The following is a 27,460-nucleotide window of genomic DNA, read 5'->3' as shown; positions in this document are numbered from 1 at the left end:
TGTTACCTCCATCATCGTCATACAATTTTCCCGTCGCGTCCAAAGTCATCATGGATCTTCCTACATATAGTGGAGTGTTAAATGAATGGCTATCATACAGGGCCATATATGAAAACACTAAGGGATACTTCAATGAAGTTGAAAATACAGCCAGAATTCGAAGAAGCCTAACTGGAAAAGCATTGGAAGTCGTCGACACACAACTCATAGCTCATTCAAAACCGGATGCCATCATAGAAGAGCTTGAAATGAATTTCGGTCGTCCAGATGCAATCGCATATAGTGAATATGACAAGCTTCGATCTCTACCTCGTTGTGCTGACAATCCAAAGGAGATACATGCATTCGCCAGTAAGGTAAGAAGCAGTGTCAATCTGTTTCGCGCCCTCGATTTACACAACTTTATCACTGCGCCAGATATAACGAGGGCCCTTCGTGAAAAGCTACCATCGTCGTTATGTACCAGGTGGTACGAGGAACAAGCATCTATATTCAAACCAGACCTGACGCACTTCAGCGAGTTTCTCACCAAACAAGCAGCATGTCGCACACCTTATTCAACAGAGATCCCGCACTCAGAGCCTACTCGTCGTGTGATACATAGAACGCACAATACTACCGAAGAAAGGAAAACTAATAGATTTCATGGAATGGTGAAAAGTACGTGCAAAATTTGTAACAAAGAAGGTCATCACAGTATTAGCTGCAAGAAATTTCAAGATGCCAACTCAGATAAAAGATGGGAACTCGCCAAAGAACACCGACTGTGCTTCAGATGCCTGCGGTTCCGACAATCAGGACATTCCTGTAAACCACAGAAGTGCAATATTAAGGGATGCATCGGTACTCATCATCGATTACTACACTATGATAAAAAGGAGAAATCAGAAATTCGAAATCAACAAGAAGAAAAGGAAACCGTGGCCAACGCATGGGTACCGTCAAAGGCGCATGCTTATCTTAAAATCATACCAGTCAGAGTTCATGGACCGGCGGGAGAAACCTCCGCATACGCTCTATTAGACGACGGATCAACTGTATCTCTCATAGATGAAGCTTTGGCAAAGGAAGTCGGTGCTGAGGGACGGCTGGATCCTTTAAAGATGGAAGCAATCGGGGATATAGTTATTGAAACGCCGGGATCAAGGCGTGTTACCGTGACACTTGCTAATTCACAGAAAAAGAAGATTAGCTTTACAGCTCGTACCGTTCCGCATCTTAATCTTTCCCCGCAAACAATTCGTGAAGAAGACTTAGCTGCCTGCGATCATCTAATAGATTTGAAGAACCAGCTCACCTACGACTCAGCCACGCCTAAAATTCTAATTGGTCAAGACAATTGGAATTTACTACTCGCCGAAGATGTCCGTATAGGACCGAAGAACCAACCAATCGCTTCACTCACGTCGCTCGGGTGGGTGCTACATGGTGCGCACAATAGGACATTGGGTCAGAAAATCCATTTCGTCAATCAAGTTACTGCTATTGAAGATAGAATGGATGAACAACTGAGAGATTACTTTGCCTTGGAATCTCTTATCATTAATCCGCGTCGGCCAGACTCTGATCCAGAAATAAAGGCTGAAAACATTTTGAAGAAACACACACACCGTTTACAAGATGGGCATGTTGAAACCACACTTTTATGGAAATCAGAGAACAGCATCATGGTTAATAATTATGAGTCGGCGCTGAAGAGGCTCATATCAATAGAGAGAAAAATTGATCGTGATCCTGAACTGAAAAGGAGATACACCGAACAAATGGAATCACTCGTCCAGAAGGGCTACGCTGAGGTGGCACCTAAAAGTATCTCTCCAGGCAGAACATGGTACCTGCCACACTTCGACGTGCAAAACCCGGCTAAACCAGAGAAGCTTCGCATTGTTCACGACGCCGCTGCTAAAACCAAAGGTATGTCACTAAACGATTTCCTCTTGACTGGACCAGACCTTCTTCAATCGCTTCCTGGAGTCATGATGAGATTTCGCCGTCATGCTTTCGCTGTATCAGCCGACATAGCCGAAATGTTTATGCAAGTCAAAGTAAGACCTCAAGATAGGGATGCCCTTCGCTACCTGTGGAGAGGACACCGGCGGGAGGGAACTCCTGAAGAATATCGCATGACGTCGCTTATATTTGGAGCTGCGAGTTCACCATGCACCGCGATATTCGCTAAAGATTGGAACGCAAAAAGGTACATCGACACGCATCCAGAAGCAGTGGAGACGCTCACAGATATTAGCAGACATGTTTTGGAGACGCTGGGTTCGCGAATATCTCCCTGAACTTCAACACCGGCGGGAGCCTCATGGTCGAGGCCCTACTTATGAAATAGGTGACCCGGTACTTATAGCCGACTCACAACTTCCAAGAAATACGTGGCCAAGAGGACGCATAGAAAAAGTATATCCAGGTGCAGATGGACAAGTGCGAATAGTTGAAGTACGCACTAAGGGTGGTCTTCTGAAAAGGCCAACCAAAAAACTCGTTCCGCTTCCAAAGTAAGAAGACGTCGTCGCTCACCGCGGGAAAGATGCAGCATCACATCGAGACCTGATTCTGCACGGCGGGAGAAATGTTCGCGACAACCGACGCGCATCATCGGCTGTGAACTCGTCACAACATGTTAGAGACTGTTTAGTTTGGCAAAAAGTGACGTCATACCACTCTCGTAATTTTGAATGTTATTATTAGTGTCTTTTCTAAATTAATAGTGTTTTTTCCTTTGTAAATAAGTAATTACATTAAATAATAAATATAAATAGATTTGGGTTCCGTTTTAGATAATAATTTTCGACTTTATATCTTATTTGTATAGTTGTACTATGATTTGCCGCATTAATCGCTTTTTATATAATAGTAACTTCCGTATAGTAAATTTTATTATTAATTATTGTTTGTCATAGTTTTCTGTAACAAAATAACAGATTTGTATATTCCTAATGTGTGTAATTAATTTTAGAGAGAATTTTCATTGTAAAAACTCATGTAAAATTCGTCATCGTAACAGCATTTTTCGTAATTTAATAATAGATAATACTTAAATAGTATAATGTTTTATACATAGATAGATAGATATTTTTATGTTCTTTTAATATGTATAAATTGTAAAAACATCCGATTTTTAGTTATTAAAATATAAATGTAAATGTGTGATAATCATAGTAAAAATATTGTTGTAAATAAAGATAAAACGGCTCGGTGGCTCGCGGCTCTCGTTACCGTTTAGCTCCGCGCAACGGAGGTGCGCGTCGGGCGAGACAGAGACAGTCGGCAATCAACGGTGAGCACAACAGGAAGAAGATAGAATCGGAACAAGACACGAATAGAGCCGACAGTCACCGACCGTTATACAGTGATCAACATCTTGTTTCAATATCCTGTTTCAACATCCTGTTTCAGTATCTTGTTTCAATGTATAGCAAGAACGTCTCACAAGAACGACTCACAAGAACGTCTCACAAGAAGGACTCCCAAGAACGTCTCACAAGAACGTCTCACAAGAACGTCTCACAAGAACGTCTCACAAGAAGGACTCACAAGAACGTCTCACAAGAACGACTCACAAGAACGTCTCACAAGAAGGACTCCCAAGAACGTCTCACAAGAACGTCTCACAAGAACGACTCACAAGAACGTCTCACAAGAACGACTCACAAGAACGTCTTGGGGTCTCAGCATACTCCGTGTTCCCATGATCTGGAACCTATAGTGTGCAGGGCGTCAGCGGCTCATTCACTTGAGTTCCGCCCGTCCGGTACACTATTAATATTACTTTTGAATAATACAAAAAGGAACTAATTGGCGGAAGTTACGTTATCTACCTTTTAAAATACCTATTAGTTTAATTAGTTTGGTTAATACTGTTTGGCTATAGTTTGTTTTTTTATGCCATTTTGTGTTTGCAAAACTAATGGGCTAAGGATGTGATGTACTTATAAGGCCTAAAAAAATATTACGGTAACTTCAGTTTCAGTAAGTATCTCTTTAACTATAAGTTAAATAAATGATATATTTATTTTTTCACTTCGTTCTCCACTCTCCGCCGCATTCTGGTGGCATTGCGAGCTCAGTGGCGGAACTCAACTAACTCTCCACATAGAATATGATATTATGATAAGAAAAACAAAAAAATAGCGATATGAATGTTTTATACAAATGTGGTCATATGACGTTAGACCGTATCGACAGCGATAGACAAACAAAACATTTAAAATTCAAACCAGTTGTCGTATTTTAAATAGAATTCATTGAAAGGTAACATGGGTTGACATGATTTTAAGGAGAAGTTGAGTAAGTTAAAGTTGAATTAATTCAGTTATAAATTAAAAAAGATCATCGTTGCGCATTGGACGATGTTATTGGTTCGATGTCCACTCGGGGGAATGGACAATTTTATTTTCCCAGCTCTAGCACGATAAAACGCGACGTTAAGTTCCACAACTCAACAAGAAATTACTTGAGGAAAGCGGAGGCGAGGTGCCTTCACACTATCCTTCCTTTGCCTAGGCCTTACTGCTACAAAAGGGAGAGTATGGAGACAAAAAACCCTGAGTGAGAAACGAACCAACAATCATTACGTATAGTGTCAGACATTGTTAATTTTCCTTTTATTTCAGTTTATTTTTTAATAATAAAATCAGTAAATAAATAATTACAAACTTTAACTTATTAGTACAACCTACTCATATTGTCCTCAAAAAATTACTTTCGCAATACTACTATAAAATAGAAAAAAATACTACAGTTCTCATAATAATTACTACAAACGTCCCATACGTTTATCAACACAGTGTCCGTCGGTCTGTCCGCGTGGGCCAGACTTCCAGATTTATCACGGCGAGGTCAACGTCCTCTTTATCTTCACAGTTAATTCTCTCATTATATATGTGTGTATGTTATTATTAACTAGTGTTTGCCAATTCGGCAGATGATAGTGTTAAATTGTAATTTTCCATAGCAACTAAAATTACCAAGGGGCCGATTGTAAACGCGACGGTTGTAGGTTCGATTTCTGCTCAGGGGAAAGAATTATTTTAATTATCTCGCCTGAAATATGGCAAGGCTACACTGCTATACGGGATACAGTGTGAATCAAAGAAAGAAAAACTAAAAGATTTTTTTATAACGAAAAGTTTTTAGAGACCTACTAAATGACGGAACCCAACGCCGCAAGTGGGTATTTAGCCTTAGATTTCCCTGTAAGACGCGTCAAGCAATAATCAATGACACTGAGCGAGCATCGAACCTACTACCATCGTGTATAACACGTACAAAAGCGTGCACTTAAAGGTTATAAATATAATGTTTAATTACAATTCATATTATTATAATAATAAACTGTTATTGTTTGTAAACTATCAGTCAAGGTCGAACTAATTGTGTACATTATATGAAATACATACGCTCTATTGTGATCGGAACAGAGATTTAATTGATATAACGATATAGTAGGATATATTTTTTTGTTTTATTTTTTTCCTAGTATAGCTTCAGGGTAGGTTGAGAAAGTCTCTGTCTAGTCCTAAGATACTCTGTTCTTCACTTTTCTGTCCAAATTTGTCTACGTGCCAAAGGAACTTAACGCCGTGCGTTGTTTTGCTATTTTTGGCTACTATGGAAAAATATATTTTATTCTAAGAAAATCCATTTTACACTTTCCACTCAATTTTGACGTGTTAAATGTCGGAACTAAACTCCGCACGTTTATCTGATATAAAGATGAAAATATTATAAAAAATATAACATAACAATAAATACATGATACAAATAAATATGAGGTCCTTGGCGCTAAAGTACAAGCGTGCGACTGTAAATACGCCCATTGTCGTTTCGCCGCCCACCCAGGGAAGAGAAATATTTAATACTTTCATTTCCTCGCTCTGGTAACGCGGCGTTGAGTTCCGCTATAGGAGGACGGAAGTATCTTAATGGGAACGAAGTGTATTAACACTACGTTCCCAGGTTCCTTCTGTCTACACTGATGCTATGAGCGGGATACAGCGTGAAGCTACAAAAAATAAATATTTAATGCAATCTCCAATCACGTCTAATAAACCAACGAGTTACGGCCCATTGAGCGATCGCACGTCCGCGCGCATCAGTGTTACAGACTTACAGACTGATCTCATGAATGTTAATGCGATTGAATCAAATCAAATCAGCTTCACGCTGTACCCCGCACACAGCAGGGTAAGCAGAGGTTAATGTTAAAACACTCCGTTACCCACTTTCCGTTGAATTTTGGAGGCATTGTGTGTTGAGTGCCTGAACTCAACGTTTTGCCTCGACACAAGAGCGGAGAAATGATTGAGATCGGATCGGATCGGATGAGCGAGAAAATTTAAATCAATATTTCATTTCCTCTAGTGGGAATCGAACCTACAACCAGTTGCATTTACAGTCACACTCTGTGCCGTTGCGCCACGACTGGCCTCAAATGCCAATGTTAATGCAATTGTTCGATGCAAATCTTGTTGCCGAGTGAGTGGAGACGTGCGTTTGTAATTACTAAGCTATTTTAAATTTACGTGTTAAGTTTTTAAATCATTAGTTGACAGTTTTATTCCGGAGTTATTGTGTGAAACAATATTATTTATCGAGGCAAAACGCGGCGTTGAGTTCCGCCACTCAACAAGCATACACGCATAGGATTTTTAAACTTGCAAACATTTTCGCATAATAAAGTGTAGGAAGGAATACTAACAAATACACTTGCTGTATAAATGAAGGAAAGCAAAATATTTTAAATAAAAACATTTCCTTCATTGGACCTCAAATACATAATCATAGCTAATGCAGTGAAGCGTGTCACAAGGGCACCACAATGGCGCCATCGATGAAAAACACTTTTAATTATTTGATATTGGTAATTATAAATAATAAGTAGTAGTATAATATATACCTATACAATATGTTTTCTAGCATATCTGTATATCTATCTAAGCAATATTATTAAATGTAATATTTGTGTACTGATTTCATTTAAAATCGATTAAAACAAAACGTTTAAGGAAGTTTGCCAAAATACAATAGTGAAAACAGCATTTTAATCACACACCAACAGCCAATAATTACGAAAAATCATTATTTTGGGTTCCGTTACATTTATAAATGCTTCCAATAATAGATTCTCCCATATATATCTTTCATGTATAGTGAGTGTCTTAGCAATAACTTCCCAGGTTCCCTCTGCCTACCCTTCTATATGCGCAAAACTAAAAAAGGCATAACTCCATACACTGTTACCAAGAGGTTTTTCTTATAAAGTCTATCAGAATACATCATGCTTATTAATGACTATCAGGTCGATTTAAACTGCGGTTAAAGATATTAATTACGTATTCTTTTAACAAGGGAAGTCGATCGCCTTGTTCATTTATGCGTTAAGAAAATGGATCGGTTGCAATGTTACGTTGATATTATAAGCGTACAGTTTACCGACGAGATTAGTTGTGAATGAGTGTTCGAAATATTTATTAGAATAAACTATAATTACCTTCAAAAAAATAAAGATTACGTGTAGTACAGAGTCATTGTAAATGCAGGAACTACCAAATGGTACGATAGAATATTTTTCTTAATTGGGAGACAATTTACTATTTAAAATTGGAAGTAAATTGAATCTGCGACCTCCGAAATAAGTAACGTTACAAATATTTTCATCAATTTTTGTCTGTTTGTATAAAAAGCAGGTGTATCTTAACAGTGTTACTAGGAATGCGGTCATAACAACCATGAAAACAAATAAATGTGCGATAACAATATTTTTCTTGATAAAAAAATGGAAAACTAAAATTCATTAATATCATATGGGCTTATTAACATACATATTTTTTTTAAAATACATTTGTATGCACATGCATGGGTATCTACATTCTACATAGAAACAATTTTTTTTTCTAATTCCGCCGTTCAACACACAGTTCCTCGAGAATTCGGCGGAAAGTGTAGGAAAAAAAGAAGACGAATAAAAAAATTTACGTGGCCAAATTTGAACCCGTGTTTCTTGGAAACCATCCAAATCAACGATTGGAACATTATGTTCCTTTCTTAAGTGTAAAATAACACTTAAAAAATGTAAAAAATTGTATTTTGGATATAGATTGAAAAATAAACATTCCGTGTCGCAAGAATATAATATAGAAAATAAATCACTTTCTATAATCACATTCTTTTCTGCTTCACGATTTTTCATGCATAGCAACACTCTGTTTTCCACTTAATGCCTGAATTCCAGAGATTGCGACTGAGTGGTGCAACTTAACGTCTCATTACATCACACGAGAGAAGAGAATTGAAACTAATTAAGTATCAAATAATAAGAGATCGAACCCGCAGCCATCGCATTGAAAGCCAAACGCCAATACACTACAAAATCAAAATTCTCAAAAGTTACCTATTCTTCTTCTTCTTCTTTTTCAATTATCTAATTCAATACACATAGATCAAGATAACTAATGGCAGCGTTGTGAAAGTGCACTCAGTTAAATAACAAGTTTAATTTTAACTGCAGAAATCGAAGCTAAAGAAATAATGAATGTATCTCGCCACCGTACGTCGAGTCAATGACATGTAATTACATTATTTGAACAGCAGTACGAACAATACACTCATTTGAACATACGTAAGTATGGACCTACATGTGAACAAATAAATGAATTCTTATAAAATTTACATATTATCCAGCTTTCATCGTTGTAATTCAAAAAATTCAAACAAATAAAACATTTATTAAAGTAAAAATATTTTGAAAAAGAAATTTCAACTAAAATATATTCTATAGGAGCTGGTCATCATGAGGTCTCTATTTAATTAAAACTCGCGTAAACGAGGTATGTAGGAACCTAGTGTTACGAGTTACGACACTCAGTCCCCCTAGCACTGCCCAATTTTCATGACATTGTGTGTTGAGTGGCAGAACTCAACGCTGCACCTTGTATTGATAACGTGACGTGTATAAAATAATAAAATAATTCATTGGGTAGGAGTTAAACTGCCTCGAAGTTTAATACAAAATTATCAGTATAATAAATAGTATGTAGAAAACTATAGCATTCATATTTTATACCAATCACAAATCATACAGACAAGCTAATGGTATATTCATATGTATATTTTAAATTGTTTAGTACATCCGCAATAGAATAACCATTATACCTGCCATAGGAACCATCGATCGTCGACAGAATACATAATCGGGCTATGTCAATATTTTTTTATTTATTGCTCCTAAATCAATATCGATTGTTGTTATAATAATAGAATACCAATTAATTTATACTTTTCTATATCATCATTTAAGGGAGAGACTTTTGAGAGATAATTTAAGAAATGGTGTGTTCAGAGGCAAAACTACCATATTTTCCCTTTAGTTCGATCTCTTGTTTTCCTTTTCCTGCTCTGATAAACGCGGACGTTCACTTTCACTCAATACGGAATATCTCGAAAATACAACAGGAACGGAGTGTTTTATCACTAGGTCCCTGCAGATAGCAGAGTATACAGACGGCGGCCTACTCGGCTACATGCGAGAAAAACGTGAAGTCATCCGCGTATTAGTTACCAACAGAGATATAAATGTACAAGTACCTGTTACTTTGGGTGGTCCGATTTGAATACGATTCCAAGAATAGTAAATTTCATTGGGCCTGCAAGTTTTATATGTTTTTTTTAGTTTCGCGATGTATCCCACACATACCAGGGTAGACAGAGGGTACCTGGGAACCTAGTGTCAATTGTCAAGACACTCCGTTCCTATTAAGACACTTACGTTCTCCTTTGCGTCACGTTGTGCAGTCATTGCGTGTTGAGCTCTATTTTACGTTTATATTAAACACAATTTAAACCTAGTAATTAAACATTTAATTGTAACATACCTGATTAGTAGTGAGATCCCACTGGTCCGCCACGAAGGAGTGCCTGCTGTACAAGAACACGGGCACTTGGTGGTCCTTCACCGGGGCGGGATCGCTGTTGACGCGCACTACCGTTAAATGCGTCGTTGTTGTGCCGACTGTTGATAAATTTATAGATTTAGTACCTTTACCTATACAGGGGGGTGATTCAAGGGGAACCTGAGTGTTAAGACACTCCGTTCCCATTAAGACCTCTGTTCCCCATTTTCCGCCGAAATCTGGAGGCGGAACTACGCTGTAGCATTTCGTGCATTTAATATGTATAAATAAAAAAAAAGAAGAGCCTGGTCTTGGCGCGGGAGTATCAATACGACTGTAAACGTGACTGATTATGGGTTCGATTTCCACTCGAGGAAATTAAATATTACTTTTCTTGCTCCTGTAACGCGGCAACACGCGTCGTTCTTTTCACGGTCCGCCACTTTACACACAATGCCTTCAGAATTCGACAGACAGTGGAAAACAGAAGAAGTGTATTAATGGGAACAAAGTTTCTTAACACTAAACCCCAGGTTCCCTCTGCCTACCCTACTAAGTTCGGGATACAGCGTGGAGTTAAAATAAGATAACTGTTGTTATTTATTTAGTTATTTAGATATCCACGTTTTCTGTAAGCACATAATTATATTCAAATACATATTATTATCTAAATTAAACACAACTCCCCTCGTGTATATATTATTTGTGTTGTTGGACTTGGAACAAATCGAAAGTTTGTAGGTATAAGCAAACATTTGCCTCTACCTAAAATGGACAAACCGGCACTTTCTACTGAGAACGCGAACGTTGTTCGATACTTTTTTATCAATATAATTTTAATGCAGAGAATATTAAGTAAAAAAAGTATTTAATATTCATCCACTCGGTAGTTTTGCGAAATAGCCTGGTGGGTTAGGGACTGAAAATTTTGGTTTGATGTTAAGTCAAATTTAGGGGAAAAAATATATCATTTTAAAAAATAACCATAGCCTATAGGAACAAGTCCCCCAAACGCATATTAACAGTGATTTTATTTCCAAACATTATTTTAATTATCAATTTTTATGTTTTTTTAGCTTCACGCTGTATCACGGTATATAGATAGAGCAGTTATGGGAACAAATTTAGTATTAAGACTAAGTAACTTAATGAAGGAACTCTAAATTTTTTAGAGCTCTATCTTGAATGAAATTTATCTTGTTACTAGAGGCGATAAAAAAAAGTAATATGTACATTCCACGAATAGGAATTGAACCTACAACCGTCGCATTTAGAATTAAAAGCTAATTCAATTAAAACGAATTAAAAAAAAATCAGCAAAACAAGCAAGTGGAAAGACCCATGATATCCAAGTGCAAAGTCAAACACATTTGAATACAATTGTATAATCTTGTATACATATTTATATAATATATCTTATTGATATAATATAATTTTATGAGGAACACATGTCAAACAGGGTGTCGCTAAGCGGCGATAAGATGATAACGGTAGGGGAGAGCGGGGCTAAAAGTTACCGAGGTAAGTTGATCCGATGGAAATAATTTCGCGGAGAAAAGTGATAGGAATATTTAGTAAACATAGAGTGAAATGCAATGTGATAGCGCACCCATGGCTATCATATTGAAAAATCCAGTGGCATCCGAAACCAATGGAATAGCACACAGGTGTCGTTGGTGCACGTTTGTAAATATTTTCGCATTTGATATTTTTGGTCTGTCTCACAAATTTTAACGATTAGCTTTTCTCGTAGATTTTCTCGTAGATACCATTGTCAAAAATAGACCAAAAAAAATTAGTTCCCACATGGGAAGCACTACCTTTCAAACAAAAAAAAATCATCAAAATCGGTTCACCTAGTCAAAAATTATGAAGTAACATACATTAAAAAAAAAACAGTCGAATTGATAATCTCCTTTTCTTACAGAAGTCGGTTAAAAAAGATTTGCTTTTGCGCCTGGTGATTATTATGATACTGTTGATTATTCCTTAAATAAACAGGCTTTGTTCGATTATTTATTGTTTTTTATTTTGCAAATAATAGCTTTAAAAAATATGGTAACAATTTACCCCGGTATGTTAACAACTTGCCCCAAGACGGGGTAAATTGTTACTTTCCGACTTCAGTCATAAAAAAAATCATAATAAAAAAGTCTTACAAAGAATATCCCAAATTACTGTTTTAATTGAAAGTCTAGATATGTAACTTGAATTTGACTATATTGTATAAATACTGAAATCAAGTATTCGTAGCAATATTTGAGGTTAAAAAAAAATCGGAACTTTTGGCCCCGCTCTCCCCTAAATCACATTGGAGGATGAAATAACCAAAACAATTTACAATACTATGATAAATAATATATGTATGAAATGTTTTCATTTTCATATTGTCGCTTTAAGCAATATGATTACAAAAAAAACAAATCTATACTAATATAATAAAGCGGAAGAGTTTGTTTGTTTGTTTGTTTGTTTGTTTGAACGCTAAGATCTCTGGATCTACCGGTCTGATTTACATTGTTTTTGTTTTGTATGAAAGCTGCATTCTTCAGAAGTGCTATAGGCTATATAACATTACATTACACATATAAACGAATATATTTTAAAGTACTTTCTAATTTGACATGCAATTTATTCTGCCATGTTAATAACAACCGTCGTTGCTACGCGACCGCTACCGCGACGTTTTGATATTGATCCTTATGAAAATAAATATAATAGTCACTTTTAGCATTTTAACTAGATTGAAATTACAGTTTACTGTATAACATTCTAATAAATAATTAAGAAGATGTCACTGATTCGAAATGATCTAGCCTACGAGTGGTATAGTATGACCGACGCGAACGGGCAGATGACGTTGGTGGTTTTATAAATTTTCGTACATTTTCGAACTTTATTTGCTGTTTATAATTAATTTAAAATACACTTTGGTTCTTTTCTTATTTTATTTGATATTGCCGGCAAAAAATATCCTTTTAGGTAGTTTTTAGGTACGGGTTCTAGGTACTTTTTCTAATATTAAGAATATCCTTTAGTTACTTTTACTTCTTATGTTGGTTTTCAATTTCTCATTTTTTCTAATAATATGTCACTACTTATTATTCTTTTTGATTATTTAAGCTTATATTTTCTTACTAATTGTATTGGAAACTGAAAATATATTTAATAAATATTCTTATATTTTAAGCAGGCGTAGCCGCGTCCGGGTCCACGAGTCTAATATAAAAATATAATAAGAATTTGACGTTTGTTTTAGAAATTACGAAGACAAATCATATTTTTAACCACGCGAGCTTAGGAATTAGGTAAAATAAAAAAAAAAAGAGAACTCTTAAAGTTATTATTGGCAGGCGAGGTACTTAGCAGCGTAATCTGAGATAGGTTAGTGCAACGACACTCCGTCCTTTACTTCCTGCTTATACAATTTTTATTTTTTAATCTATAAATGTCTTTAATATAAATAAAACAAAAAATATAAGTGTCGAATATAGTATTACCTCGTTTCTTTAAATCGGTTAAAAAGTTTATCTTCCAATCCCAAATAAATGAACTCAACAATACAGCATATACTACACAAAAGCAATTCCTTGTATGAAAAAAAACCTCAACAGGTCTTACGATGGGGAACGTGTTGCCAAGGGTAAAAAAACAATACTTGTATTCGTTTTGGTCAACCGATGGCCCTTGTTGCTCAGAGGCAAGCTCAAAATATTTTTTAAATTTAATTTAGGATTAATCGAATTAAAATATAAATATGTATAAGCACTTGCCGCACACGCACATCCCGCAATTTCGTTTGCGCGGAGTAAAAAAAAGCCAAATTCCATTCCATCCGCTTCACATGCAATGTCATGAAAGTGAATGACGGAGTGTCCTAACACAAGGTTCACTCTGCTTTTCATGCTACATGCGGGACACCTTTAGCGTCACGCAAAAGAAATATTCGTCCTAAAGTTCGAATATAATAAGAATATTGATTAACACATTCTCTAACGAAGGGGCCAATTAGGGAGTCAGTTAAGGGATGTATCTCTGCCTACCCTGCTGTGTGCGGGATACAGCGTGAAGCTGATAATGATGATATAAGCTACTTCTGAACGCTCTCCACGTTCGCTAAACGACTCTAATAATATTAATTTTTGCTATCAGTGCGGCGCTGTGCAAACTAAAGTTTAAAACCACTTCCACTTTATTTGGATATTTCATTAAATAGGCTGTTCTAAAATTGACATCAAGCAATATTTAAATTTACTGCGATGTTTTCAATAAGTCCAAATTTCAATGTTGTTGCCATGCCGTTTTCGTTCACAACATTGAAACGGCAATTCAAGATCGCTCTCAAGATATCTCAGAATTAAGAGCCATTTAGAAATACTGGTCGTAGATTGTAATATATAAAATTATGTCATACACAATCCTTAGTTATTTTTATTTAAGCTTACTAGCTTTAGTTATAATACGCACAGAAGAATGAAAACAATAATAAAGGATAATTGAATAGAAATTAGCATTAATCAACAGAGTTAAAAGTGCAAATTGTTCGAAAAGCAAAATAAACCGTCACGACCGCGGAACAAGCACGAACGATAATCATTTATTGCTATATTTGGATTAGATATAAACATATTTAGGTTTCCATATGAGGATATCGTGGAGCTGGGGCATAAGCGTGTAACTGTAAACGCAACGGTAGTGGGTTCGATTCTAATTCGAGGAAATTAGTTATTTAATATTTTCATTTCCTCGCTCTGGTAAGACGGGAAAGGGAATAAGTAAGAAACATAAGAATTTCGACGTAGCTCGATCAGAACGTACAGTTAATTGGTCAGAGCGCTTGGGTTTCCAAGAGGCGCGGGCTCAAATTCCGCTATGTTCAAATTTATAAGAAAAAGTTCAAAAAATATAAGAACGAAGTATCTTAATACCCGCTTATCCGCATATAGAATATGAGGGATAACGCGTTTATCGCCAGGCCGATAAATCTCCTATTACCATACGAAGATAAGAAAAATAAAAAAATAGGAAAAAAATTATGCAAAAATATTTCATCAATTTCAAACAACAGACGTCTCTAGAATGTTGAACTGTTTTATTTAATTTGTATTTGGCATTATAACTGTGTACGCCATTTATCATAGCGATAAAACCGCCACATTCTAAAATAACAGAATAATTATTGTTATAATCATTTATAATGTAGTTATTAATTATGAGACCAGTCGTGCGACGTGACAAGTTGTGGGTTTGATTCTCATTCTCACTGTAGGAAATGAAATATTTAATATTTACATTTCATGGCTCTGGTAAAGAAGCTCAGCGCGGCGTTGAGTTCCGCTACTCAACACGCAATGTCTCCAGAATTCAGCGAATACTGAAAAGCGGAAGTGGCCTAACGGGAGCGGAGTGTCTTGACACTAGGTTCCGAGGTTATCTCTGCCTACCCTTAGTAGACACTACACTTTCCAAGAAACCTAGACAGGTTTCTTGGAAAGTGTAGAGTAGTAGTGGATTCCTTAAAATTCCAGCAGGAGCGGGATTTTACGTTTTCTAGGCTCATTCAGACGAAGTTGAAGACTAAAACTCGTAGATTAGTTATGTTAGTACTAAGTACATACTATAATGAAGATTTATAACATTTGTTTGAGAATATTTGAGATAAGATACTCTAAATGGCTTAACTTTTGTACACTGTTCAAACAAAACAGTTAAAATGGATACGGTTTTAAGTAAATAGATTATAGACATTGGTACTGAAATTTTAAGTGTAAAAATATTGAATAAGCAAAATAACGCCCTAAAATTCTTTACTCTCTGGTTCTCTTTCTATTTTCTCGCGAGGTAGGCAGAGAGAACTGAATGTTAGGGTTCTACTTTGTTAATTTTAAAGGACTTATTATTAATTCACCCATTTAAACGCGTTTTGAGATTCAAAAGGAATTTATTTATTTTGAATACAATAAATAGCTTTACATTGTATCTCCCTCCCACACACCAGGGTAGAGAGTTGGAATCTAGTGTTAACTTAAACTCCGTTACCCATTTTACGCGCAATATTCAAGACATGCGGATTTGTTTTCTTTTCTTGTTACCAGAGCGAGGAAATGAAAATAATTTATGCCCCGAATGGGAATTCAACTCACGATGGTCGTGGTTAACATCAGAGGATAGGAGGATCTTTAATAGCTTATATATATTTTTTTTTGTTTACAGGCTTTAGAAGGACTTCATTGTATTAATATTTTCATACGGAAAACAAAACAAATTAATGAAAACAATTGCCTTTTTAATATTCTTGGAACTTTTATGAATAATTGTTTGGTAAAACAATTGTTTTAGTATCAAAGCGAAAAGTTTAAACGCTTAAAAAGAAAATAATGGTTCTTTTAATAATATGGATTCATTTTATAATTATCATATCAGGCGGCTTATATCAGGAACTACCCACTTGTTCGAATTGAAAAATGTTTTTGTTTTGCAAAATATATTGAAGAGGTAGGCTACATCACGTTAATCGTTTCTATGCAACCTATTTATTTTCATTTGACGACGCAGGCCAAATTGTAAGTAAAAAGAAACTAGTGTTAAGACACTACGTTTCCACTCTTTTTAAGTTATTTCGTTTCATTTTTGAGTTATTGGATGTTGAGCGAGGAAAAGCCAATAATTCATTCCCTCGAGTGAGAATCGATCTCACAACTGTCGCGTTTATAGACAGACGTAATGCCCCTACGCTATAACAACAGCTTCAGCTTTGTTATTATAGGTATTGTATCAAGAGACGCGGGTTCAAATCCCGCTAGAGTCTTTACACAAAGTTTTTTTAATTAAATAATGAAATTCTCACTAACCTGTCAAAGTACACATTCGTCGACTATTAATGTCTTGCATGACTTGTCTCATCAGTCCGCTAAGAGCCTTCGCGTCCCCTGACATCGATTGTTTTGACAGCCATTCTGTTTCCAATTCCATTGATAACTGATAACAATATATTTTTATTAGTAAATTACTTTTAGTACATTATTTATTTAGGGTGTTGTAAAGGTAAATGCGATGGCGGCTTTCCTTAACTGATGGTACAGGTCCAAGCCTCGGTTCGGATGTAACATAGTTAACGTTACATACACGTAGCATATATATATATGTACATATAAGTATAGAAATAATTAAAAAAATAAATTTTATTTTTATCTTTTCAAATTGCAGGTTAAATACCGTTGTTGTCATGACAACGTCGTAGCGCATCAGTACAGCGTCTGTCGTTAAACGCAACGGTTGTCAGCTCGATTCTCACTTGCGGAAATGAATTATTTTCACATTATCGTTCTGGTAAAGAGACAAAGCACGTCAACGTCATTGAGTTCTGCCACCAACATGCAGTATATTGAAAATTGGACAGTGCACAGGGAATGGAGTGTCTTAACACTACTTCCGCTTACCCTACTATATGAGGGATATAATGTGAAACTAAAAATATCTCTTGTTATATAACACACATAGTAAGTAATTAAAATTTTTAGATGTAGTTTATATAATACAGATTAAATATAACTTACTAAATATTCACTAAGTTTCTTCACTAAGGGCTCTAAATGCACAGTCCTTGCCCAGTCATCGCACACAAAACACAAATTGAAATAATATGCATTCCTTGCATATTTCTTGTTATCTATTTTAACAGGAAACCCCAAGATTTTCAAACCAAGGATTGTTCTAAAAATGATTTACATAAAAATATTTTGAAAATTCTCAACATAAATATTTTATTTTATTCATTTCGCAAATATATATAATTTTTAATTCTAATTACATTACTAAAAATATGTTGCTATGAGTTGATAAATATTATGCTTAATTTACATTTAATATATCTTCACTTTAAATTCTCACAGAAATTAATATAAACAAGTTCAGTAATGTATATTTTAAGAATATGGAATATTTTATCTAGTTAGCATATAAATAGGAATTAAATTAATATTATTATAATAACAGCAAATTTACAGTAAATTATTCTTCAAAATTAAGTCTTGAATTACGGGTATTATTTTGTTAATATCGTTTTTATATTCAATATTAAATTATTTTTTACAAATATGTAAAAAGTGCTAAAAATTGTATTAATACAAAAAAATAGAGTATTTTTCAAATACAAGATTAACTAAACATCATTAATATATTATCTAATAAGTTAATATGATTTCAATAAGAATATCATTTACTAATATTACAGTATTTAAGATATAGATAGCATACAGCAAATTAATGATAATAGCATTACCAGTATATAATTAAATATTGATAACTCAAAAGAATAAAATTAAAATAAGTAATCGTAAACATAATTTAAAAATAATAACAATAACTCACACTGTCAAGGTACACCTTTGCAATTGTACTTTGGGAATGATATAATGACTGACAGTATCAAATGTTTCTTTTGATATATAGTTTTCTGGCACTTGATAGTTTATTCTAGGTCCAGCTGTTGGGTGGAATTCACACAGAAAAATACAACGAATGGGTCCTTCCTGTCCGCAGCCCTCATAATATTTCGAGTCTCCATCCATCACGAGTAACTGAATTTAATCACATTGACAGTCCTATTTAGTCTTTATCGTATAAAAATACACCGCTCACAATTTGTCCATTGAAATTTAAGTTGCGATAACACACATAATGGTTATTTCGTAAGTTATTAGATAAATTAAAATTCCAACTGGAACACTCTAACCCCTACAGCTTATTGGAACGAACTGACGTTTTTGTTTTTTTTTTCTATTTATTATTGTTGACATTTGTTGACGCTGTCACAATTGTTATCAAATTTCAGTGTTGCTACATTATAAACTTCTTTTAATTTAATAGTGATGCTACTTAGTAAAATATCGATTCATTCGATTAGCAGCAAATTGGCGTAGAATTAGTTAAGAAATTAAACTACATACATCATTATTTTAATTTTTCCTATTGAAATCTGTTTTTTTTTCGAAATAATCTATCTGAAACATATTTACACATTGTAATTTTAATTACATACACACATCTAATCGATATTGATAAGTAGATACCGATATTGATGTGCTTGCAATACAAAATTTTATATGTCATTTATGACAATAATAAACAAACTTTTTGGGTGATAAGGGCATAAAGGTAAAACGATTTACTTTGGAAATAAAACAAATGTCTTGTATAGAATTAACTATAAAGAAAACTATATAAATATGGATATTAAGAAAATTAACTTACTTATTGGTGTTACGGGGAGCGTAGCTACAATAAAACTGCCGGTGCTAGTCAAAAAGTTGACAGAAATTAATGCAACAAATCGAAAAATTAATTTGGAGGTCAGCTATATCCAAAATTTAAACATATTATTATATATAGTAATATGCGTTTTAGAAAATAATTGATAAAAATAAAATTTTAGAAGAATAAAACTTTTCTATTATATAGACCAAAGAAAGTAATACTTTTGGTTTCTATGCACCAATATAAACTAAGCACATATATCATCTTATTTGTATATTTTTCCATTTACTTTTTCACTTCTTGCTTTGCTTTGTTTTGTTTAATATGTTTATTATTTAGATAAGAACAATATGCACAGAGCGTGCCAAACATTTTTTTGATAAAAATGCGCTGCCATGCAACATTTCCTTTTATGATGATGCAGTTGAATGGGAATGCTGGAAAAATAGAGGAGATCCAGTTATACATATTGATCTTGGCAAGTGGGCAGATGTGATGGTGATAGCTCCATTAGATGCTAACACTTTAGCAAAAATATCACAGGTACAATATTTTTAATATAAAGTCTTACATATCACAGAACAGAACTCAACACTGTGCTTTTGCCTTGTCACCAGACCGAAGAAATGGAAATATAAATTTAAATATTTTTTCATTTCTTCAAGTGGGAATCGAACCCACAACCAGTTGGTCGGTCAGTCAGTTTGGCAGTCACACTATGTGCCGCTGCACCACAACACTATCCTTTTCCATCACATTTTCTTGCTATATTAAGACAAAATAAAAATCTGTAAACTGATGCATTACTTCATGACAAAGAAGGACACCAAGTCTCTTATAACCTCTCATTTAACTCTTTATAACATAGTTATATATTGTTTTCCTTTTAAGGTCAAAAAATTATGAAATCCCTTTTCAACGGCTTTCTTTTCTATAAGAAATTAATAATTTGCCTTATTTTCCAGGGTATATGTGACAATTTATTGACATGTACAGTCCGAGCGTGGGACTTCTCAAAGCCACTTGTATTCTGTCCTGCAATGAACACTAGAATGTGGGAACATCCTATTACATCTAAACAAATAGATGTTTTAAAGGATTGGGGCTTTCAAGAAATACCTCCAATAAGTAAAACTTTAATGTGTGGAGATACAGGTGTTGGTGGTATGGCAGAAGTTGATACTATTGTTAATAAAATATTAGATATTGTTGAAAATTAAATTATGAGTGCCCTGACATTTTGTTAATTTTTTTGGGAGTTTGTAGGAAAAAGTATAATAATTATTGAAATTATTTTTGTTGTAAATAATGTAAAATTTTGTATAATGTTGCGTTTTAAATCCAAATATATTTTTTATTAAAATTTAACTGCTTATTTTAATATTATATACATTATATTTTATTTTATAATATTATAAAAGGGTAATTTACTACTTATTCACAAAAACAAAGCCAAGCTCAACTGAGCAATTTAACTGTGATTAAAATTTTATTTTTTTAATTGTTTATATAATAAATATATTGTTATATAATAATACATAATTTCTTAATGCCAGCCCAGTCTTTGGACATTCCATTACTTGTGTGGTCAAAGTGTTTCAATTAACAACAAAATCATATTATGATACATGTGCACTAAAAAGGTTAAGGTCAAAAATTTTATATCAAAAATATAGGTGAGAAGTTATTTCTGACCACTATTTTAATATTTTACTTGACTGGAATAATTCAATTGTACTATGTTGGATACTATGTTCTTGAAGGTCATCCAAGGTATCCCCCTGCCTCTCTTAATTAAGTAGTCATTATATATAAAAAATATATAAAATGAAAGTCTATGGTTATGTAAATGTATGTTTATTGCATCACTGAATACTGTATCTAAAGCCTAAGACAAGCAAACAAAAAAATTAATCCACCATGTACATGTACACATCTCATAAAAAAACTATACAGATTAGACTTTATCTAGAACAATAATAATTGAATTCAAAAAGCAATTGTTTTTTTATAGATGTTTCGAAAGCTGTTCAATAAATACATAATCACTCTACTTTTAAAGGATTTTTATAACTTTTTACTGTTAATACTGAACTGCAAAAATATTACCTGTCATAAACAATTAAGTAAAAGGCATAGTTATAGTAAAGAAAAATATTATAATATCATATTAGCCCCATACATCTATAACAAAAAATCACTTACAATTAAAATAATAACGTTAAAATTCTTTATAAGAATCATTAAAATTATGAATATCAATAATTAATTATATTGGACATACAATTTAAAAATGTCAAAGATCTTATATTACTGTTTGAAACTAACCCTGTCCCTACAACTGACTACCGCACTTAGAGATATCAATTAATACTTAATTATCATTACACTGATAAATAAAAAAAACAAATTTACGCTGTTTTTAACAGTAGCTAAATGCTAATTGACGTCTCTGAGTATGACTGTTTGTGTGAAAAATAATAATTGTATTACACTCAAGGTATTTAAATAAGTGCAAGAAGCACCTTTGTTTGGAAACATTATATTTGGTGTTTAACAAAAAATAATTAAATGAGGTTCTTTTTGTATACAATAGACATGTAAAAATATTGAAATCGTTGAATTACTACTTGTTATACTATTTACTTGGACATTGCAGAATTATACAATTTGTTTTTTAAATCATTTTATCATCATCATCATCATCAGCCTGTCCTCGTCCACTGCTGGACATAGGCCTCTCCAATGACACGCCACTTTATGGTGATACAAAATTAGTACATATTAATGCATCATTATTTTACAATCATGCAATTTTTGTTTATTGCTAAAATATAATATAAAAAATAATAATTTAGAGGATAAAACGATAATCATTATTACACAAAATTGAAAAAATTAAATATCATCTATTTATAATAAATCAGCTTCCCGTTGATCTATTTGTCTATGTTTAATAAAACACCAAATATTAAATTAACAAACAAAACTAGTGGCTAACACTAAAATAAAATAATAATATATTATTTTTACAATCAATGTTTCAATCACGTCGCGCCAGAGATCCAAAGCACTATTAATATTAGAAAATCAGAATCTTCAGAATTTTAAAAAATACAATATTTACATGTTTTTTTTTTAATATAAATATAAGAAAAAAATATTTACAAAGAAGGAATGAAACTCATCAGATCATATTAATAAATTAATTGTAATTAGAATAAAATTAGTGTAATAAAAATCTAATAAAATACATATAAGGTATGGAATTGTCATGAGGAATAATAATTAATGAAGTATTAAAAGAGAGCCAAAATATTACTTTTTTTTTAAATCCAACGATAAGAAAGATTAAAAATCAGTCATAATATTAAAGTCCAGATCATTTTCAAGTCGATTCTACTTTATTCAATTCAACCAGACGCTAAAAGACTACAGCTCTAATAAAACATTACAAAATGGCGTTATTATTATATAATTTATAAAATGAATAATTGAATACTATTTATAGCCAAATAAAGAATTAATTTAGTTATTAAAATACATTATATAAATAAATGTAAATGCGTTTATATTTGAACTTTATTGGTACAAAATAAATACTATGTCTATAAAAAACCTAAATTTATCATTAGCCTATGGTAATACGATTATAAACGTATAAAAATTACATGGATTATACAAAAAAGTCCATTTTATTCCAATTAACCGATACATCGAATTAATAATATTGATTATTCGATTAACCGAATTCAAATAACTATTTCTGATTTCGGTAAATCGAACAAATAACCGAATTATTAGAACAAAATGGAATAGAGCCGTTATAAAATTGTGCGTATATAATATTTAAAAGGCCATGTTTACATCTAGCGGGTCTACTTGTGCCTCTCTATATTGTAAAGCGACTTTTGTGCCGTTTCATGTAAAAATCCTAAGCAATTTTAATAGACAAATAACAAAAAATGTATAATAATATAATTATATAGCATATTATAGCAAAATATCGAGTGGAATGAATCGTGGGCGTATCAAATGTGGAATATTTGTTTGTATCAAAATATCGACGGGAATCGGTTACTATTAGACATCACAGAGTGCTAATAAAAACCACTATAAAAAAAAGTCAAAAAGTTAGTCTTTTTATTTAGTCATGCTTATTAGTTGCGCGTTTTTTTTATAATATCTTAATTAAACAAATTACAGCACGGCTGATGTGTTGTGGCCGTACTGGAGTTAGCTGTATATAGTTGCGCAGATTTAATTTAAGGATTTTCTGAAATTGATTCCAATTTTGTTCGTGAATATACAGTATACACAGAACGTTAGAAAACATCAAGACAGCCACGACACATCAGCCGTACTGTACCTACTGTGCCGATTTTACTGTAAAAAGCAATAACTCAAACAACAGTTTCATTCTGTTTATCGAACATAGCTCTCGTATATTTAGATATCACTTCGTACGTAGACTTGATTAGTTCACACCGTTCTTCCACTTCGTAGTCGGAAGGTGCGACTTTATACATCGATTTTTTCTTCGGAGCCTCATTGGGAAAATCGATATTATCTTCGATGTTGTAAACCGAGATAGGTTTCTTATGGACCATTTCTAGATCTTTCCTTTTTTTCTTGAAGAAGCCGCATTTCGCGTTGATCGAGTGCACGGCGTTCTGTACTGAGAAATCCAGCGGTTCGCTGGACTCTTCATATCATACATCCAGCTCTTCCAGCCCTTTAGAAAGCCTGTGGGAGTTGATTCGACGTCGATGTGAGCGTCGCACCGCGTCCGCTCGTCTGTAGGGCTCGCTACGAAGCCCGTGTAAAATATCCTCTAAAGCCCCGTTGTAGACCTCGTCTTGGTGAAGAAGTTTCTTTTCTACGGCCTGCGATTTCGTTTTTAATTCGTTGATTACTGCCTCCTGTAATTAGTTTATAACGTCATGATGTTTGCTTTTTAAATTGTAATATGGATAAATGAGTTTTTAATTTTTGTTTAGGTAGGTATTTAAAAAAGATTTAAAAACAGTTTAATATAAAGATATTTAAAATGGTACACCTATCTTTAATATATAACATTTAAGATATATAAAATCTGAGAATAAACAATAATTATTGAGATATTTATCTATTATTATATATTATATTTATATACTATTGGAAACTACAAAGCGAAAATGACAGAAAAGGATTTCAAATAATCTATTTATAAAATAAAGCATAAATTACAGTATAGTAATTAGCAAGGCAAAACATAACACAAGCCATTCATTTCGCTAAAATATCACAAACATACATATATTATACACATTAAAAGTATTGTGTGCAGAGTAAAGAGGTGACTTGTCTACGCTACAAAGTCTATAACATAATAAAAAGTGTAAAATAATCTAGAAAATTTTCAGTGATACATAAATAAATACCTCAAAAATATATAATTTTTGCGGCTTCACTAATTTAAATAACATCAGCCATTTTTGTAATGTCAGATTATAGCCATATCATATTGTTTGATTTAAATTTCAAAGTCCTGTGTATTAGCATAGTAGCGCTATTTCTACAGTATTATTTGAATTTTAGATATTATTTTTAGTAAAATCATATTACTTTCCTAAACTCTTTACTCTAATTACTACAAACAACAAGAAAATTTTGGCAAAAACTAAGCAAAAAAAGCGTTATGATAAAAAAACACATGCCCTGTTAGTTCCATGCAATGTGCAGCATAAGGACAGAAAGTATAAATAAATATATATATTATATATTTTTCAGAAGATCCAGGCCACTTTAGCTTTGAACTGACCTCTTCATGTAAAGTTTTATTTTTTGTGAGTGAAATTTATGCACAAGACTATTTAGAGGTGGGCAAAGGCCACCCGACACCTCCTATTCCTGCGACTATGTTTATTCTCCACTTTCTATTCAAGACACATATTCTCTAGAGATGTTTTCTCTTACTAGACGATAGATCGAACTCACATAATATATTATACAATATATAATATATTTGATATTGGCGATATACAAAAATAACATTGTAACTTAATTGATTTCAATTTAGCATTCAAAATTTAACAGTTACAAAACATAGCTCGACCTTAATTGGGATTGAAGTCCATATTCTATTAAGATTTCACTGAAATGTGTAAATCAAAATATTGTAATTTTTTTTCAGTTTCACGCTGTATCCCGCATGTAGCAGAGTAGGCAGAGGGTAGGTAGTGTTAAAGCACCCCGCTCCTCATTTTATGCCTTATTCTAGCGGCATTGTGTCTTGAGTTGAGAAACTCAACGCCGCTTTGTTGTATGTATGATGCTAATGTTTTGGAAGTATTCATGTTAAGTATATACATACATATATGTTGAAATTTTAAAGTTATTTGGTGTATATTACAACTATCATAAAGAATTTGAATTGTCTTCTCTCTCTCCTATTATATATCTTTTTTAATTAATTCTGGTTAATTTACAATTGAGTTATGGCTTACGTAATAAAGAAACGAATAACCGTGTTAATTCATAGCTATGAATGTCTATCACATTTGCTGTACTAACATAATTATAAGTTAAATTTTTTTCGTGAACAGTGAACTTTAATAGCGTGTTTTTAAATACCCGCCATGCGCGATGCCAATGATTTTAAAAACATATGTTAGTAGTTCAAATTTGGATGTATATTTAAAATTTATTGAATTGGTGCATTTGAATTAAAAGAACCAATAAGGTCAATTATTATTAGATAGGTTTGTTGAAGGCAGTCCTTCGAATAACTTTTTTTTATATATATTTTTATATATATATTTTTTATTCTCACGAACGGAAAAAGATGGCACACTTACATAATACTTTACTTATGTGTATAAAATATTAACATAAGTAATGTTACTTTAAAGTTTGAAAACATTTTCACGATGAATCAGTATCACCTTCATAATTATTCGATGATAATCGTTTTAGTCGAGGCTGTCATCTCTTTAATATATTAAAACTTGCTATAACACTCTTCACAACACATTTAAACACCAATTAAATAAAAAAAACTGTTAATTCATTTTTAAAAAGAGTTAGTACAAACAATAAAAATACCCCCAAAATGACTTGTTAGAGAAAAAGAATGGATTTTCTTCAGTTAGTAACACACAAATTCCCAATATGCCCCGTTTAATAACATCCTACTTACTCCTAGTTTCCTAGGAGACTTCTAGTCTAGTCTAGACTATACTAGAATGTTCTAGAACTTTCTAGAGCGGCCTAGGCCAGGCTAGATCCGGGCTGTGTCTCAATTCGGACAAGTGTTGCTGCAATAAACCAGCGCTGACCGCGGCGTAGTTAAACCTCTGTGACAATTATATTTATGTATATGTATGGGATGTACCATCACCGTACTTTTGTGGTTAATATGGCAACATTTGTTTTTAGTATTATGAACGTTTCAAATAAAAAAACGTATTTTAATTAATTTTCCATATTTTACAAACGCAATATCTATAAAATGAGCACAACTTGGAGAACTAAGTATCTTAACGTCTTTGCCTACGTTGAGAACTGGAGACCGGGTAAAAATGAAAAAAAAAATTTACATTCTTCAAACAATGTTGCCACATAAATAATTTAAAAAATCCAACACCAAGTTAATATATCAAAAACACTCTTACTCTATTATATGTCTTAATAAGTAATGTCTTGAATGTTTTAATAAGATATGCATAACTTATTTTAAAACCCTACACACCTTCATAAGTCATTTTAAAATTAAAATAAAGGAAAACATATGTTTGATTTGACTATGAAAGCATCTAGAAAACATAATATATAATGTTAGATGTTTAAAGAACCCGCCAACTTCAATATTATTTACTGAATATGAAACATATTAAACTTTTAACCATCTTATCTTTGCATGGTAGATGTAATGTCAGACACTCCGGCCGTCTCAAAGCTTCAAATATAGAATAAACTTTTAACATTGTTTTTGAATCTAAAACTACAGAGAGATTTTTATTCATTGTGAATTCCACAAGAAAAAGTATTTTAATCTCACAATCATCAGCATTCGTTTGTCATTATTATTTAGTATAATTGGAAAAATTTAAGGTTAAAATTAAGATTGATTTTATTTTTCATAAAAACTCAAGAAAAGCTCATATGACAACTAAACGAGAAAAATGGACTCCGATATTCGCAATTGACTTTGTACATGAAAAAAATTACAAAAAATATTATATCACCAATACAGATTGATAGCCTGAAAGTGGTTAAAAGATCAATTAATAATATCAAATTTAAATAACAATATTTATCGAGGT

At 33.0% G+C, this 27,460-nt stretch overlaps 3 protein-coding genes across 4 annotated transcripts in view; 1 reads left to right on the top strand and 2 right to left on the bottom strand.

Moving 5' to 3' along the window:
* Positions 1–18,668, bottom strand: part of LOC146534134 (GATOR complex protein NPRL2-like) — a 50,190-nt gene extending 31,522 nt beyond the window's left edge. The window contains exons 1-4 of the mRNA XM_085193893.1: positions 18,270–18,668; positions 17,456–17,612; positions 16,751–16,877; positions 9,882–10,018 (exon numbers count right to left, since the gene is read on the bottom strand). Coding sequence (XP_085050019.1) covers positions 9,882–10,018; positions 16,751–16,877; positions 17,456–17,612; positions 18,270–18,469 — 621 coding nt within the window. The 5' untranslated portion in view covers positions 18,470–18,668. The remainder of the gene's footprint in view (positions 1–9,881; positions 10,019–16,750; positions 16,878–17,455; positions 17,613–18,269) is intronic.
* A 342-nt stretch (positions 18,669–19,010) lies between these two features.
* On the top strand, positions 19,011–20,392 carry Ppcdc (phosphopantothenoylcysteine decarboxylase). The gene is made up of 3 exons (XM_085193894.1): positions 19,011–19,249; positions 19,494–19,697; positions 20,120–20,392. The coding sequence occupies exons 1-3, from the start codon at positions 19,127–19,129 to the stop codon at positions 20,372–20,374; spliced, it is 582 nt and encodes a 193-aa protein (XP_085050020.1). The 5' UTR covers positions 19,011–19,126; the 3' UTR covers positions 20,375–20,392.
* A 603-nt stretch (positions 20,393–20,995) lies between these two features.
* Frl (formin-like protein) overlaps positions 20,996–27,460 on the bottom strand; it is a 67,008-nt gene continuing 60,543 nt past the window's right edge. Inside the window, exons 17-18 of one of the 2 annotated variants that reach the window (XR_014878529.1) lie at positions 26,335–26,491; positions 20,996–24,076 (exon numbers count right to left, since the gene is read on the bottom strand). Coding sequence is in view for 1 of the 2 variants with exons in the window: in XM_085193889.1 (XP_085050015.1) it covers positions 23,867–24,076 (210 nt within the window). In the remaining variant the exon portion in view is untranslated. The remainder of the gene's footprint in view (positions 24,077–26,334; positions 26,492–27,460) is intronic. The other variant, XM_085193889.1, reaches the window with a different exon arrangement.

This window comes from Heliconius melpomene, chromosome 12 (genome assembly GCF_056956725.1).
Source record: "Heliconius melpomene rosina isolate 202511_hmr_F chromosome 12, ASM5695672v1, whole genome shotgun sequence".
NCBI lineage: Eukaryota > Metazoa > Arthropoda > Insecta > Lepidoptera > Nymphalidae > Heliconius > Heliconius melpomene.
The sequence above is the reverse complement of the archived record's forward strand: the minus strand, read 5'-3'. Positions and strand labels throughout refer to the sequence as shown.

Excerpts from the sequence above, each read along its gene's own strand:
- Ppcdc (XM_085193894.1), top strand. The coding sequence starts at position 19,127 with ATGGATATTAAGAAAATTAACTTACTTATTGGTGTTACGGGGAGCGTA. Across the intron at positions 19,250-19,493 it reads ATCGAAAAATTAATTTGGAG|ATAAGAACAATATGCACAGA; the intron begins GTCAGCTATATC and ends TTTATTATTTAG. Across the intron at positions 19,698-20,119 it reads CTTTAGCAAAAATATCACAG|GGTATATGTGACAATTTATT; the intron begins GTACAATATTTT and ends CTTATTTTCCAG.